Below are 14123 nucleotides of genomic sequence, written 5' to 3' on the forward strand. Positions count from 1 at the left end.
CAAATACGGCCATTCAAGGTGGCAGCCGGTCAGCGAATTCGACGATTGAAATCAGTCAAAATGAGGTCGAAGGTAAAAGCAACTTTATTTATACACGTCTTTTCCTTCCGGTTAAAAATGCAAAACTTTTCAGCGAAAATCAAAACTATCCCAATCAATTAAGAAGCATTATACAAGGCTAATAATAAAGGCCTGATTCCATTCTGTAAGTTAACTGAGCCTTAACTATAACATTAAAAATCTTGCGCGTTTTTAAAACTTAGAGTACCTTCCATTTGCCAGACTGCCTGGCCAGTCTGTGAATGGAATGAATCGTTTTGAGTGGGTGGTGCTGCAAGATCTTGAAGAATTATTACTCTCGGAAAATGGTACACGCTATTTTGACGAAATTTGAAGGAATAAGAAAAAAACGTATCCTTCAAGTTGGTACATTCCGCTTGGGAACTGCTGCCCAGTTCTTACAAATGGAAAGTGCATACCCTGTGAGTGCCTTCCATGAGCCAGCACTGGCTGGCAAGAGCAGCCAGCCTGTAAATGGAATGTTTCATTTTGAAGGCCAGGGATGGTACTGCAAAATCTTGAAACCAGTCACTCCGAAGATGGTACGTGCTATTTTGAAGAAACTTGAAGGACTAGAATAAAACTTGGTACATTCCGTTTACGAACTTAACGGTTTGGCTGGCCAGTTTTGACAAACGGAAACGGCGCCCTTAGACAATAGAAGTACGTTCAGGCTAAAATGTAATTAAAGTACGTAAAATTCTACTTTACAGTGCTCCGTGTCTACAAACAAATAGCTATCAGTAAATCTATAGTCGCTTTAGAGATTGCGGAACTTAATATCGTGGGTCAACAGACGAAAAAGCAAGGTACTGCAAACATTCTACTCCGTACATTAGAGATTTTTCTATTGTTTTATTCTCGTTTTATCTAATATGATAAGGGAGTTTAAGAGTTAAGTTACTACGGCGACGGCAACGAGAACGTCACAAAACAGTAGGATTTAATGAGAAAATCAAAGGCCCTGCACGTGCGTTATAAATTTTGGCACACTTCTTCACCGTGCTCGGCCAAACAACAACATGAAATGACCAAATTCAAGGTTTTGTGTAGTACGGTTAATTTTTCCTTCTCTGTCTCAACTTGAACGCCGTTTCCACCTGTTCTGTTACTGGATAGTTCATCCACATTGTACAAATTGAACGAATTGGAATAATCGCGATGTAGTACAAGTAACGCGAATTTTTTTTATCAAGCGACGTTTTAGTTGTCGTTGCCGTCGCTGTTTCTTTAAGTCCCTGTTAACTCATAGATTCGGCTTTTACCCTCACATTTTTCACTTGGTTATGAACTACAGTAAAATGAGTACAAATATTTCATATTCAAATTCACAATTCGCTTCATTCGAAAAGTGGGAGCGATACGATACGATACTTTATTTAACGTGGGATTTACGCTTAGCTTAATCAGCTAGTTTACAGGTAATCCACGGCCACGTATATACTAAAAATTAGAAACTAAAAAATGAACAACAATTCATGGTATAAAAACTTTAAAGGTAAGAACTAAAACTCGGATGGAAAAAAAATTTCAATAACGGTCAAAACTTAAGCGATCGGAGCGAGGTAGATCAGTATTTTATGCATGGTTCAATTTCTACACCTACAACCCCCCCCCCCCCCTACTCCCCAACCCACCCACCCCGAGCGATACGATACGATACTTTATTTAACGTGGGATTTACGCTTAGCTTAATCAGCTAGTTTACAGGTAATCCACGGCCAAGTGTATACCAAAAATTAGAAAATAAAAAATGAGCAACAATTCACGGTATAAAAACTTTAAAGGTAAGAACTAAAAATCGGATGGAAAAAGCAATTTCAATAACAGTCAAAACTTAAGCGATCGGAGCGAGGTACATCAGTATTTTATGCATGGTTCAATTTCTACTGTTACAACCCCCCCCTCCCCACCCACCCCGCAAACGTCCACATCCCAACAGACTTGCAATTGCGATCTTGGGGATGCGTGCTTCGCTTGCTTTGCAATCCCAAAGAAAAATAAGGGAAAAGTCGTGAGCTAGCATATAAGAGTTTCCCTTCGGCTTAAAAACAACTGGTGAAAGTGCAGTGTTAATTAAACGAGTAAGTGCGTAATGTTGCACGAAAATCAATTTTGTAGAAAGCGCAAACTGATTACCGTAAGAGACAGCGATGTAATTACAAGATATTTTCTACATTGTCAACTGTTTGAAAGTAAATATTTGGACATCTCCTCTCCTCTCCTATCTCAATCTCGTATCTGTTCTTGCCAAGTCAGGTGTCTAGCGAACATATACTTTCCAGAAATCACCAATAGACACTCCAGCCGACAACATTGTATCATCGCATTCATACCTTATACCATATCCAGCGTTCCATGGATCCAGCATCCAGTGGTAAGCGCGTCCCACCAAAGCTGGGAACTCATACAATCTCTTTTGATCTTCACCATGTCCCCATTTTCCAATTCTATACGAACCGCTTTGGCGCCCCCATTCTGTGCAATTTCTCGCTAACCTCGAGTTCTCGTCTTCCATTCCCACAAACGAGCCACATGAGTCGGGCATGACATCCGTCTGGCCGCTAAAGTATCGGACGACAGCTTCACCAGAGCTATTAGCAGCCGTGATCACGTGGAACGTACGTCGCGTCTTGTTTTTACTGCAGTGGAATCTGAGCTGAGTGAAGGGTAGTGAGTGAAGAGCTCCTTCATGGCGTTTTTCTTGAGAACCATCTGATCGCTGCTTATTCCACGGTAGGAAGTCTTGGCTGGCAGCTGAACGGGAGAGGAAAGAGTTGAGTTCTGTACCACAATATTGGATACAAGAAGCCAGCCTCCAAAAATGAAGCAAAGTTCAGTTAGTCCATAAACTCGTGTTTCTGTTTGTTATGAAATGTGACTGGATAAAGATTGTGTGTATGCACGAGCACGTCCCCTAAAAAAAATAACGACAAGAATATTTAAGGTTGCGCGGTTCGATTGACAGTATCCCGGAATTCAGAATAAGCGCTATAGATGTTAGATTTCTCTTTTTAAATACTGAATCTGAGCAGTTTATGGAAATTTTGCTGATACACGACAATTTTAGAGCCATTTTGTAGGCCAGCAACTTCAAAAACCTCTTATGAGGGATTTCTTGTCTTGTCATCCTTGTATGTATTCCTATTCCACAATACGGTCAATCAAACACAGCCTAAGTTATCTAAAGCTTGATTTAAATTAAATGAAGACAAAGAAGTTTGATTTCAGAAGCAGGGCTCCGGAAGTTAGGCAAAGTTCATTTTTGAGTTGACTATAAAGAAGAGGGTATAAACATGAGTGCTCCCTACAAAAAATAAAAACTAAATAAAAGTTTGCTTTAGAGCCAGTTGAAGCTGAACTTAGAATAACAGTAAGTAAGCTACGTTAGAGTTTAAGAAAAGTCGAAACTATAGAAACCAAAACCACCAAATGCAAATATACACTCTTTTTTTTTTATAAGAACCTTTCTTTTTATAAGAACGTTGACGTTGAAGAACGATTGTCCAATACTCACCACTTGTTCGAGTCGTGAGAGTGCCTTTTTAACATGGGTACGACTCGTACGAGTCGAAAAACAATTGCTCCACCGATGAGATTGATGCAAGTGGTGAAGTAGTTACATTTCCGAGGAATTACATGATGTTGTTTTTAAATTCATGGGGTGGATACAACTTTCGTCGTGTGGAAAAATGATTCTCATTTGGGAGACTTCAGTATGTTGTTGCAAGGCAGAAGGGCTCTAGCAATCGGCTGTCGACTCCTACGAGACATATGATTAATAATAATAGTAATAATATTAATAAAATATATATACAGGATAACTCTTCAGTATAGCGTACACAAGCATTGTCGAGTTGACAAACAAAATTCTTGGATCGAAAAATGTGTTTCATTAGGGAGACTTTCAAAATATCCTGCTTGTTTTTGTAAGGTAGAAGTCCCAGCAATATGTTTTCGACTCGTACGAGTGGACACAATAATTGTCGGGTCGACAAAGAAATTGTCGAGTGGAAAATACATGTTCTTTGAGGGTCTTAGAAAATATCCCGCATTTTGTGTCAGGCAAAATGGCCAAGCAACCTGTTGTTGAGCCGTTGGAGTCGTGCGAGTGGACATAATCATTGTCGTGTTGGTAATTGTCAAGTGGAAAATGAATCTCACTTGAAGTACTGAGAAACGATTCGGCATGTTGCTTTAAGTCAAAAGGGCCCGAGGAATTAGTTCTAGAATCGTGCGGATCAGTCGATAAAACGGGTTTTTCTTTTCTTTTGACAAATAGTATTGTCGAGTGAAAAAATTCATCGCAACAGGGAATCTTAGAAAATTTTCTAGGATGAGCTGGAACCCATCATCTGTCGTTAGTAATAATATGGTTCCTTAATTGCAATCCAATGATGACAGTGGTGAGCAGGTAACAAACAATGTCGTTTGTGCGAAATGGACGAAGCCGGATTTACTCTGTGGTTTGACCAAGAACAATGCAGGTCATCACAGCCAGGGCGTAGCCATTATGCAAATCTTGCCATAGTCTGCTGCCCTGATCGTTTTTTCCTGCTAATGAACTACAGTTGTTCATTTACGTGAGGCTATTCATTGATGAAACTTTACACTATTGTCAAGAAGGTACAAAGAGCGAGGCTGAATGATATAAGACTTTGATTACCTGTCACTAAGTCAGTTCATTACTTGAGCTGCGTGCTGAACGAACAGTGATCCAGTGAACAGTACTTTTTTGGTCAACAGTCATAAAAATTGTACTAGCAAACTGTCCTACAGTGATACCACACATTAAACATGGACGGTGAGTACTTCAAATAACTACACGATAATTTTAGAGCCATTTTGTACTCCATCAACTCCAAAAACCTCTTGTGAGGGATTTCTTGTCTTGTCATCCTTGTATGTATTCCTATTCCACAATACGGTCAATCAAACACAGCCTAAGTTATCTAAGGCTTGATTTAAATTAAATGAAGACAAAGAAGTTTGATTTCAGAAGCAGGGCTCCGGAAGTTAGGCAAAGTTCATTTCTGAGTTGACCATAAAGAAGGGGGTATAAACATGAGTACTCCCTACAAAAAATAAAAACTAAATAAAAGTTTGCTTTAGAGCCAGTTGAAGCTGAACTTAGAATAACAGTAAGTAAGCTACGTTAGAGTTTAAGAAAAGTCGAAACTATAGAAACCAAAACCACCAAATGCAAATATACACTCTTTTTTTTTTTTTTTTATAAGAACCTTTCTTTTTATAAGAACGTTGACGTTGAAGGACGATTGTCCAATACTCACCACTTGTTCGAGTCGTGAGAGTGCCTTTTTAACATGGGTACGACTCGTACGAGTCGAAAAACAATTGTTCCACCGATGAGATTGATGCAAGTAGTGAAGTAGTTACATTTCCGAGGAATTACATGATGTTGTTTTTAAATTCATGGGGTGGATACAACTTTTGTCGTGTGGAAAAATGATTCTCATTTGGGAGACTTCAGTATGTTGTTGTAAGGCAGAAGGGCTCTACAACCGGTTGTCGACTCCAACGAGACATATGAGTAATAATAATAATAATAATAATAATAATGGAATATTTATACAGGATAACCCTTCAGTATAGAGTACACAAGCATTGTCGAGTTGACAAACAAAATTCTTGGGTCGAAAATGTGTTTCATTGGGGAGACTTTCAAAATATCCTGCTTCTCTTTGTAAGGTAGAAAGGCCCCAGCAATTTGTTTTCGAGTCGTACGAGTGGACACAATAATTTTCAGGTCGACAAAGAAATTGTCGAGTGGAAAATGCATGTTCTTTGAGGGTCTTAGAAAATATCTCGCATTTTTTGTCAGGCAAAATGGCCAAGCAACCTGTTGTTGAGCCGTTGGAGTCGTACGAGTGGACATAATCATTGTCGTGTTGGTAATTGTCAAGTGGAAAATGAATCTCACTTGAAATACTGATAAAAGATTCGGCATGTTGTTTAAAGTCAAAAGGGCCCGAGGAATTAGTTGGAGAATCGTACGAATCAGTCGATAAAACGGGTTTTTTTTTCTTTTGACAAATAGTGTTGTCGAGTGAAAAAATTCATCTCAATAGGGAATCTTAGAAAATTTTCTAGGATGAGCTGGAACCCATCATCAGTCGTTAGTAATAATATGGTTCCTTAATTGCAATCCAATGATGACAGTCGTGAGCAGGTAACAAACAATGTCGTTTGTGCGAAATGGACGAAGCCGGATTTACTCTGTGGTTTGACCAAGAACAATGCAGGTCATCACAGCCAGGGCGTAGCCATTATGCAAATCTTGCCATAGTCTGCTGCCCTGATCGTTTTTTCCTGCTAATGAACTACAGTTGTTCATTTAAGTGAGGCTATTCATTGATGAAACTTTACACTATTGTCAAGAAGGTACAAAGAGCGAGGCTGAATGATATAAGACTTTGATTACCACTCACTAAGTCAGTTCATTAATTGAGCTGCGTGCTGAACGAACAGTGATCCAGTGAACAGTACTTTTTTGGTCAACAGTCATAAAAATTGTACTAGCAAACTGTCCTACAGTGATACCACACATTAAACATGGACGGTGAGTACTTCAAATAACTACACGATAATTTTAGAGCCATTTTGTACTCCATCAACTCCAAAAACCTCTTGTGAGGGATTTCTTGTCTTGTCATCCTTGTATGTATTCCTATTCCACAATACGGTCAATCAAACACAGCCTAAGTTATCTAAGGCTTGATTTAAATTAAATGAAGACAAAGAAGTTTGATTTCAGAAGCAGGGCTCCGGAAGTTAGGCAAAGTTCATTTCTGAGTTGACCATAAAGAAGGGGGTATAAACATGAGTACTCCCTACAAAAAATAAAAACTAAATAAAAGTTTGCTTTAGAGCCAGTTGAAGCTGAACTTAGAATAACAGTAAGTAAGCCACGTTAGAGTTTAAGAAAAGTCGAAACTATAGAAACCAAAACCACCAAATGCAAATATACACTCTTTTTTTTATAAGAACGTTGACGTTGAAGGACGATTGTCCAATACTCACCACTTGTTCGAGTCGTGAAAGTGCCTTTTTAACATGGGTACGAGTCGAAAAACAATTGTTCCACCGATGAGATTGATGCAAGTGGTGAAGTAGTTACATTTCCGAGGAATTAGATGATGTTTTTAAATTCATGGGGTGGATACAACGTTCGTCGTGTGGAAAAATGATTCTCATTTGGGAGACTTCAGTATGTTGTTGTAAGGCAGAAGGGCTCTAGCAATCGGTTGTCGACTCCTACGAGAAATATGAGTAATAATAATAGTAAAAATATTAATAAAATATTTATACAGGATAACCCTTTAGTATAGAGTACACAAGCATTGTCGAGTTGACAAACAAAATTCTTGAGTCAAAAAAATGTGTTTCATTAGGGAGACTTTCAAAATATCCTGCTTCCTTTTGTAAGGTAGAAGTCCCAGCAATATGTTTTCGAGTCGTACGAGTGGACACAATAATTGTCGGGTCGACAAAGAAATTGTCGAGTGGAAAATACATGTTCTTTGAGGGTCTTAGAAAATATCTCGCATTTTGTGTCAGGCAAAATGGCCAAGAAATCTGTTGTTGAGCCGTTGGAGTCGTACGAGTGGACATAATTATTGTCGTGTTGGTAATTGTCAAGTGGAAAATGAATCTCATTTGTAATACTGAGAAAAGATTCGGCATGTTGTTTGAAGTCAAAAGGGCCCGAGAAATTAGTTGTAGAGTCGTACGGATCAGTCGATGAAATGGTCGATTTTTTGTTTTTTGACAAATAGTGTTGTCGAGTGAAAAAATTTATCTCAATAGGGAATCTTAGAAAACTTTCTAGGATGAGCTGGAACCCATCATCATTGGTTAGTAATAATATGGTTCCTTAATTGCAATCCAATGATGACAGTGGTGAGCAGGTAACAAACAATGTCGTTTGTGCGAAATGGACGAAGCCGGATTTACTCTGTGGTTTGACCAAGAACAACGCAGGTCATCACAGCCAGGGCGTAGCCATTATGCAAATCTTGCCATAGTCTGCTGCCCTGATCGTTGTTTCCAGCTAATGAACTACAGTTGCATGTTCATTTAAGTGAGGCTATTAATTGATGAAACTTTACACTATTGTCAAGAAGGTACAAAGAGCGAGGCTGAATGATATTAGGCTTTGATCACCAGTCACTACGTCAGTTCATTACTTTTGGCTGTGTGCTGAACGAACTGTGATCCAGTGAACAGTACGTTTTCGGTCAACAGTTATACAAATTCAAGTTTCAAGTTCTAGTTTCAAGTTTATTAAAAGATTTAAACACATACAAAGAGAAGATAAACACTACTTGCAATTAGCTACAGCTATTCGAGGCGAGCAGTGGTTTTGACGTATAACAAATAACAACAGTTCAACCTTATATACAGAATCAAAAAAGTAACTTGCAATACTATAGCAGGTAAATCAAGAGAAAGGAAAATACAATGACAAAGAACTAGGACTAGATGTGTACAGTTAAAGAAACGAGATTTACCATAAGAAGATACTGAAAAGAAAGAAAAAAAAAAGAAAAGAAAATTGTACTAGCAAACTGTCCTACAGTGATATCACACATTGAACATGGACGGTGAGTACTTCAAATAGCTTTAGCCCTTCTCTGTCAATTACGGTTATGTACGAGAATTTCTCGAGAAAAGTCCATTGTACTTTATCATATTTGAACCATCCATCAATAACACCAACGGCCTATTAGAGTCTTAAACATTTGAAGCCGAGATTGCATCCATCAAGAACATTGTTCGCTACACTTGACAGTACGCATCAAAGGCTGTCTAAATCTAGCAGTTTCCACCTCTTCTTAGATTTCAAATATAATTTTTTCCATCTTTAAATCTGTATTGCGAGAAAGGTATTTGTACTTCAATACAATGTACCAGTACATGTAAAGCCATTGCAATCGCAAGAAACCAAACGCTAAGTGCTACATACGATCGCAGGTTTGATTTTGTATAGTTTCTTTTTTCGCTCTTCGGTTAGAGAAGGTGCATGTTACTGTTGAGATTGCTGAAGGAAAGTTTCAAAGTTGAGCGAGATATGTCAGTGTCATTGTCCAATAATTCCTAGTTGGCGTCCAACGGCCTTTTTTACATCGATATGATTTTTCGCTGGCGAAATTCGTCTGCCATCTTGAATTACCGTAAATTTGCGTGGTTCATTTACATCGCATTCGAAGCAGTTTGGCGTCGCCAAGAATTCATCGTGAGAAAGGTAGTATGCTATGAAATGTAAGAAGGAGAAAATTCTCCTTGAGTAAAATCTTAACGAAATCCCGGGCGAAAAAAGCAAAGACTGATAAAAGAGAAAGAAATGTAGCGAGTGCAAACCAGTGGAAATGTTGAAAAAGCTTCAAACACTTTGTAAGTCTCGTAATTGTTACAGTCCAGTTTGTTTGGATGTAGGGGATAACACAAAGACTGTTAGTTTTGCGTTTGAAGGCTTGTGCGCTCCTACAAAAACTAAAATGGTTTTGGATTAGTATTGCTTCAGATTCTTCAATTATAAGCTTTACGGTGATATATAGTTTTTCAGCGCGCATAGAAACGATTTCCCAGAGGACACCCCGTCGAATGCAACGGAAACCTTAATTTAATTTTTTCCTTCAATTCAGGAGAATACAAGGTGACTTTGGTGATATATAGTGGTCTTCCTGATCCTGTTTGGTTTGTTCATTCTCGTCATGAGAGTTTTAAAGAAATGAAAGAGCATCTGGACAATGCCAGAGACAAGAACACCACCTACCGTCACGAACACATCCCTTCCATTCTTGGATACAGAGGTTTTCTAGTGCATCGCCCGCACGCCGAGCAGCCAGACTTGATCATCGGCCCGGAGACGAAACAGCTACAGAAGCTATTGCTTCGCAGCATGCCAAATGAGTTGAAGTCAGATGCCTTGCACCAGGAGAAGATTTCCCAGGCGATCGAATTGGGAGCTGTCTCAGCCGTAGCTGTCCCTTTAAGAGACTCTGCAGCTGGCAAGCCAATAAAACATTATGCACCCAAACGTAACTTGGCAAGGTGGAACGAACATCATCTAATCCGATTTAATAACAACTGCTACAACTATGCAAATGACAAAATCACCAACAGCTATGCACAGCCTGGTTATGCCAGCGGCAATCCAATAGAGGAGATTACTCCAGACAATGTGATAAGAGCCTCGAAAAGCGACGGTTTAGAGAAGATGGATGTGAAAACAACCGACCCATGCCCCAAAGCACCAGAACAGCCCAATTGCCTAGTGGCACTCGTCGTTCACGAAGGTTAGAAAATGATCAATTCTTCTACCCAAAAGTTGTTAACAACTTTTAAAAAAAGCTTTCTGAAATGCTCGAGATCGCCTTTACAAGAGTCTTAAATCGGAAATTTCTCAGCGCAGGATAACCTAACACACCTAAAACCCCATCGCTGAAATTCTAAGTCAAATTAGTTTGTGAATCCCGCCAAATTCTGGATCCTACCCAGATATTTTAACATGTTTTCCTGGATCTTGAATTGGGGTTACTGATAACTTTTTTTGTTTCATGTCATTGGTTATTCAGGACACGATTACCATTGGCTTCGTTTGGATGACAGTGGTACCTGGTCTCATAAGCCTGGACAAACTGCTGCCACAAATTTGGATGGAGACGGAAATGAGATAACTGATCCACGGAAGGCAAACATCGCTCCCTACAAGTTTGTTTGTTTCATGAAGATTTATACAAATATAATAGATGGACGACACTCACACTAAGCATTAGCTCCTTTGAATCAAAAGAAGAGTTGTATTCTCAGGAAAGGCTTGGTTTGGTTTTATAACGCAAATAGTTCAGTAATGTGTCCAACTTTTAAAGGCTTAGTAAAACTGAGATATTATAGTCGTTTTAGCAATATAATTGCAATGGTTTTACATGAAACAAACAAAAATTTCATTTTAAAGTTATAGCTCAAAAGGTTAGAATAGCAACGGCTACTGTCTGCATAAATTTGCTGTTGTAAAACAAACCCTGTAATGTGATTTTTCCAAATAAATAATGCCATTTTCATATATGTCTCTTAATTTGTCGTATTTTTATAAGCGTGGAATTTCATAGTACAAAACACAGAAGTTACGCTCTTTAAGCATCTGTCTCAGAATATTTTGGAAGAAAATCAGATCTTTCAACAGTTCAAATTGCTTGTATTTTACCCTTCTTAGAATGCTTCTATTCCTTCGTTGTGATTTCGAAGTAAAATCTGACTCGCTGTGGGAATAATGCTCACCACGTTTAATGGCACATTACGTTTGCTAAAAATATCACGCATTGTCGAGTGGAAACTGAAGTGCATCTCCTAAGAGAGACTGAGAAAATATCAGTCCGTGTTTGTATAAAAGCAGAAGGGCCCTAGAAATCGGTTCTCGACTCGTGCGAGTGGTCACCGGCAAGTATTGTCGAGTCGACAAAGTAAATTGTCGAGTGGAAAATTGCATCTCATTAGAGAGGCTTAAGAAATATCCAGCATGATTTTGTAAAGCAGAAGGGCCCTAGCAAACGGTTGTCGACTCCTACGAGTCATATGAGCGGACACAAGCATCGTCGAGTGGGCATAGCAAATTGTCGAGTGGAAAAATGCATCTTATGAGGAAGACTTAAAAAAGTCAGTCCGTGTTTGTAAGGCAGAAGGGCCCTAGCAATCGGTTGTCGACTCCTACGAGTCATATGAGCGGACACAAGCATTGTGGAGTGGACAAATGTTCTTCATCAGGAGATTTTCAAAATATCCTACTTGTTTTTGTAAGGTAGAAGGGCCCCAGTAATTTGTTGTCGAGTCGTACGAGTGGACACAAGACTGAATTGTCGAGTTGAAAATGCATGTTCTTAGAGAGTCTTAGAAAAAAAAATGGCGTAGCAATCTGTTGTTGAGTCGTTGCAGTCGTACGAGTGTAGACGAGTGGACATAATCATTGTCGTGTGGAAAATGCATCTCATTTGAAATACTGAGAAAAGATTCAGTATGTTGTTTTAAGTCAAAAGAGTCCTAGGAATTAGTTGTAGAGTCGTACTGATCAGCGAATAACTCCGAAATGGTTGGGTTTTTCTTTTCTTTTGACAAATAGTGTTGTGGAGTGAAAAATCGTCATCTCAATAGGGAATCTTAGAAAATTTTCTAGGATGAGCTGGAACCCATCATCAGTCTTTAGTAATATGGTTTGTTAATTGCAATCCAATGGTGACAATGGTGGGCAGGTAACAAACAATGTTGTTTGTGCAAAATGGACTAAGCCAGTTTTACTCTGTGGTTTGACCTGGAACGATGCAGGTCATCACAGCCAGCACGTAGCCATTATGCAAATCTTTCCATAGTCTGCTGCCCTAATCGTTTTTTTTTTCCTGCTAATGAACTACACTCTCTTTTTTTTTATAAGAACGTCGAGGCCGAGATTAACCAAAATTTTAAGAACGTATTAAGAACATTCCTCAGGCTGAGAGTCGATTAAAACGTTTTTATTTTGCTAATCAGTAAATAAAATCAAGGTAACAAATCTAAATTAACCAAAATACTTAAGGGCATGTTTTGTATAACATTAACAATGGTAACACACATCTCGGTTTGTCATAATCAGCAGTTCTTGATACCATATCTCAAAAGGCAATACACGTTAATAGGTTTCCTGGGTTACCATGTAATTTAAGAAAATCTTAAGAACTTTTCCAGCCTTAAATCGCAAAAAAACATAAGAACTTTCAGCCTCAACTCCAAAATTAGACGTTCTTATATAAAAAAAAACCAAAGTGTACAGTTGTTCATTTAAGTGAGGCTATGAATTGATGACTGTTGTCAAGAAGGTACAAAGAGCAAGGCTAAATGATATAAGGCTTTGATCACCAGTCACTAAGGGAGTGTTCATCATTTATGGGGAGGGGGAGGGGGCTGGCAAATGGGGAAACGGAAAGTTTGGAACTTTCTATACCCCACTCAATGATGAAGGATAACTTTTTTTGCCCCCCCCCCCCCCCTTCAGCTAGAACATGTAAACGTTTTTTATCCCCCCCCCCCCCCCCACTTCCCCCCAATGATGCCTTTATTATCAAACCATACCCTCATCCTCCACTTAGCGCTTAACTTGCCTGCTTTTTGCTTGCTCCACTAGCAGTAGAAGAAGCTATTACGTATGTTAATGTACAGGTTGAAGTGATACAGAGTGTAATCACTAGTCTGGAAAATACCACAAGGAAGCTAAAGAGGGTGTTTGTGCAACTGGCAAACACTAAAAAAAGTGGAGTGAGTAGGAGGCGGAAAGAGGCCAAGAGAAAGGCAAAACAGAGGAAAGCATGGTAAAGAGAAAAAGACTGTGCCAAGCTGCAGTTGTGGAGTCCTTGACTGGGCAAAGTGCAGAAGAAGTTATAGTGCCACTGTCAGATGACATGATCTGCATGCAAAACACAGACAGCTAGCCTTCACCCAACCGTTCTGGTGAAAGGCCTAGATCAACTTATTTTTGAGGGTGGCCTATCTGTTGGTGCAGCCAGTGAAATCCAAACATATCTAACTAGCAAATCCATTGAATGGAACCCATTTGCTGTGTAAACTATTGGTGTGAGATTATGGCTTGATTTACTTCGGTACAAGTACATTAAATGTCATGCGGTTCTGGAAGAATTCAAAAAAACCCCAAAACTAATGATATCAACCTTCAAACTATTTTCTCCCCCCCCCCTTCCCCAGATCCAGAGTAAAACCTTTCTGACCCCCCCCCCCCCTAAATAGGGGAGTAAACTTCGCTTTCCCCCCCTCCCATTTGCAAGCCTCCCCCCCTCCCCATAAATAATGAACACTCCCTAAGTCAGTTCATTAATTGAGCTGTGTGCTGAACGAACTGTGATCCAGTGAACAGTACTTTTTCGGTCAACAGTCATAAAAATTGTACTAGCAAACTGTCCTACAGTGATACCACACATTAAACATGGACGGTGAGTACTTCAAATAACTACACGATAATTTTAGAGCCATTTTGTACTCCATCAACTCCAAAAACCTCTTGT

At 39.2% G+C, this 14123-nt stretch overlaps 1 protein-coding gene and 1 pseudogene across 2 annotated transcripts; one reads left to right on the plus strand and one right to left on the minus strand.

The window, feature by feature from the left end:
- Positions 1 to 804: 804 nt before the first annotated feature.
- LOC146474109 (uncharacterized) lies at positions 805 to 4904 on the minus strand (annotated as a pseudogene). The gene is made up of 3 exons (XR_014866216.1): positions 4838 to 4904; positions 1960 to 2876; positions 805 to 1662 (listed from the first exon to the last, which is right to left on the minus strand). The product of XR_014866216.1 is annotated as an uncharacterized LOC146474109 (transcript).
- A 1423-nt stretch (positions 4905 to 6327) lies between these two features.
- On the plus strand, positions 6328 to 11144 carry LOC146474110 (uncharacterized). Its single transcript, XM_085117258.1, has 3 exons — positions 6328 to 6640; positions 9726 to 10379; positions 10659 to 11144. Exons 1-3 carry the CDS (start codon positions 6634 to 6636, stop codon positions 10850 to 10852), a joined length of 855 nt encoding a protein of 284 aa, XP_084973384.1. The 5' UTR covers positions 6328 to 6633; the 3' UTR covers positions 10853 to 11144.
- The last annotated feature ends 2979 nt before the right edge of the window (positions 11145 to 14123 follow it).

Source organism: Pavona decussata, unplaced genomic scaffold, assembly GCF_977016875.1.
Source record: "Pavona decussata unplaced genomic scaffold, jaPavDecu1.1 SCAFFOLD_91, whole genome shotgun sequence".
In the NCBI taxonomy this organism is placed as follows: Eukaryota; Metazoa; Cnidaria; class Anthozoa; order Scleractinia; family Agariciidae; genus Pavona; species Pavona decussata.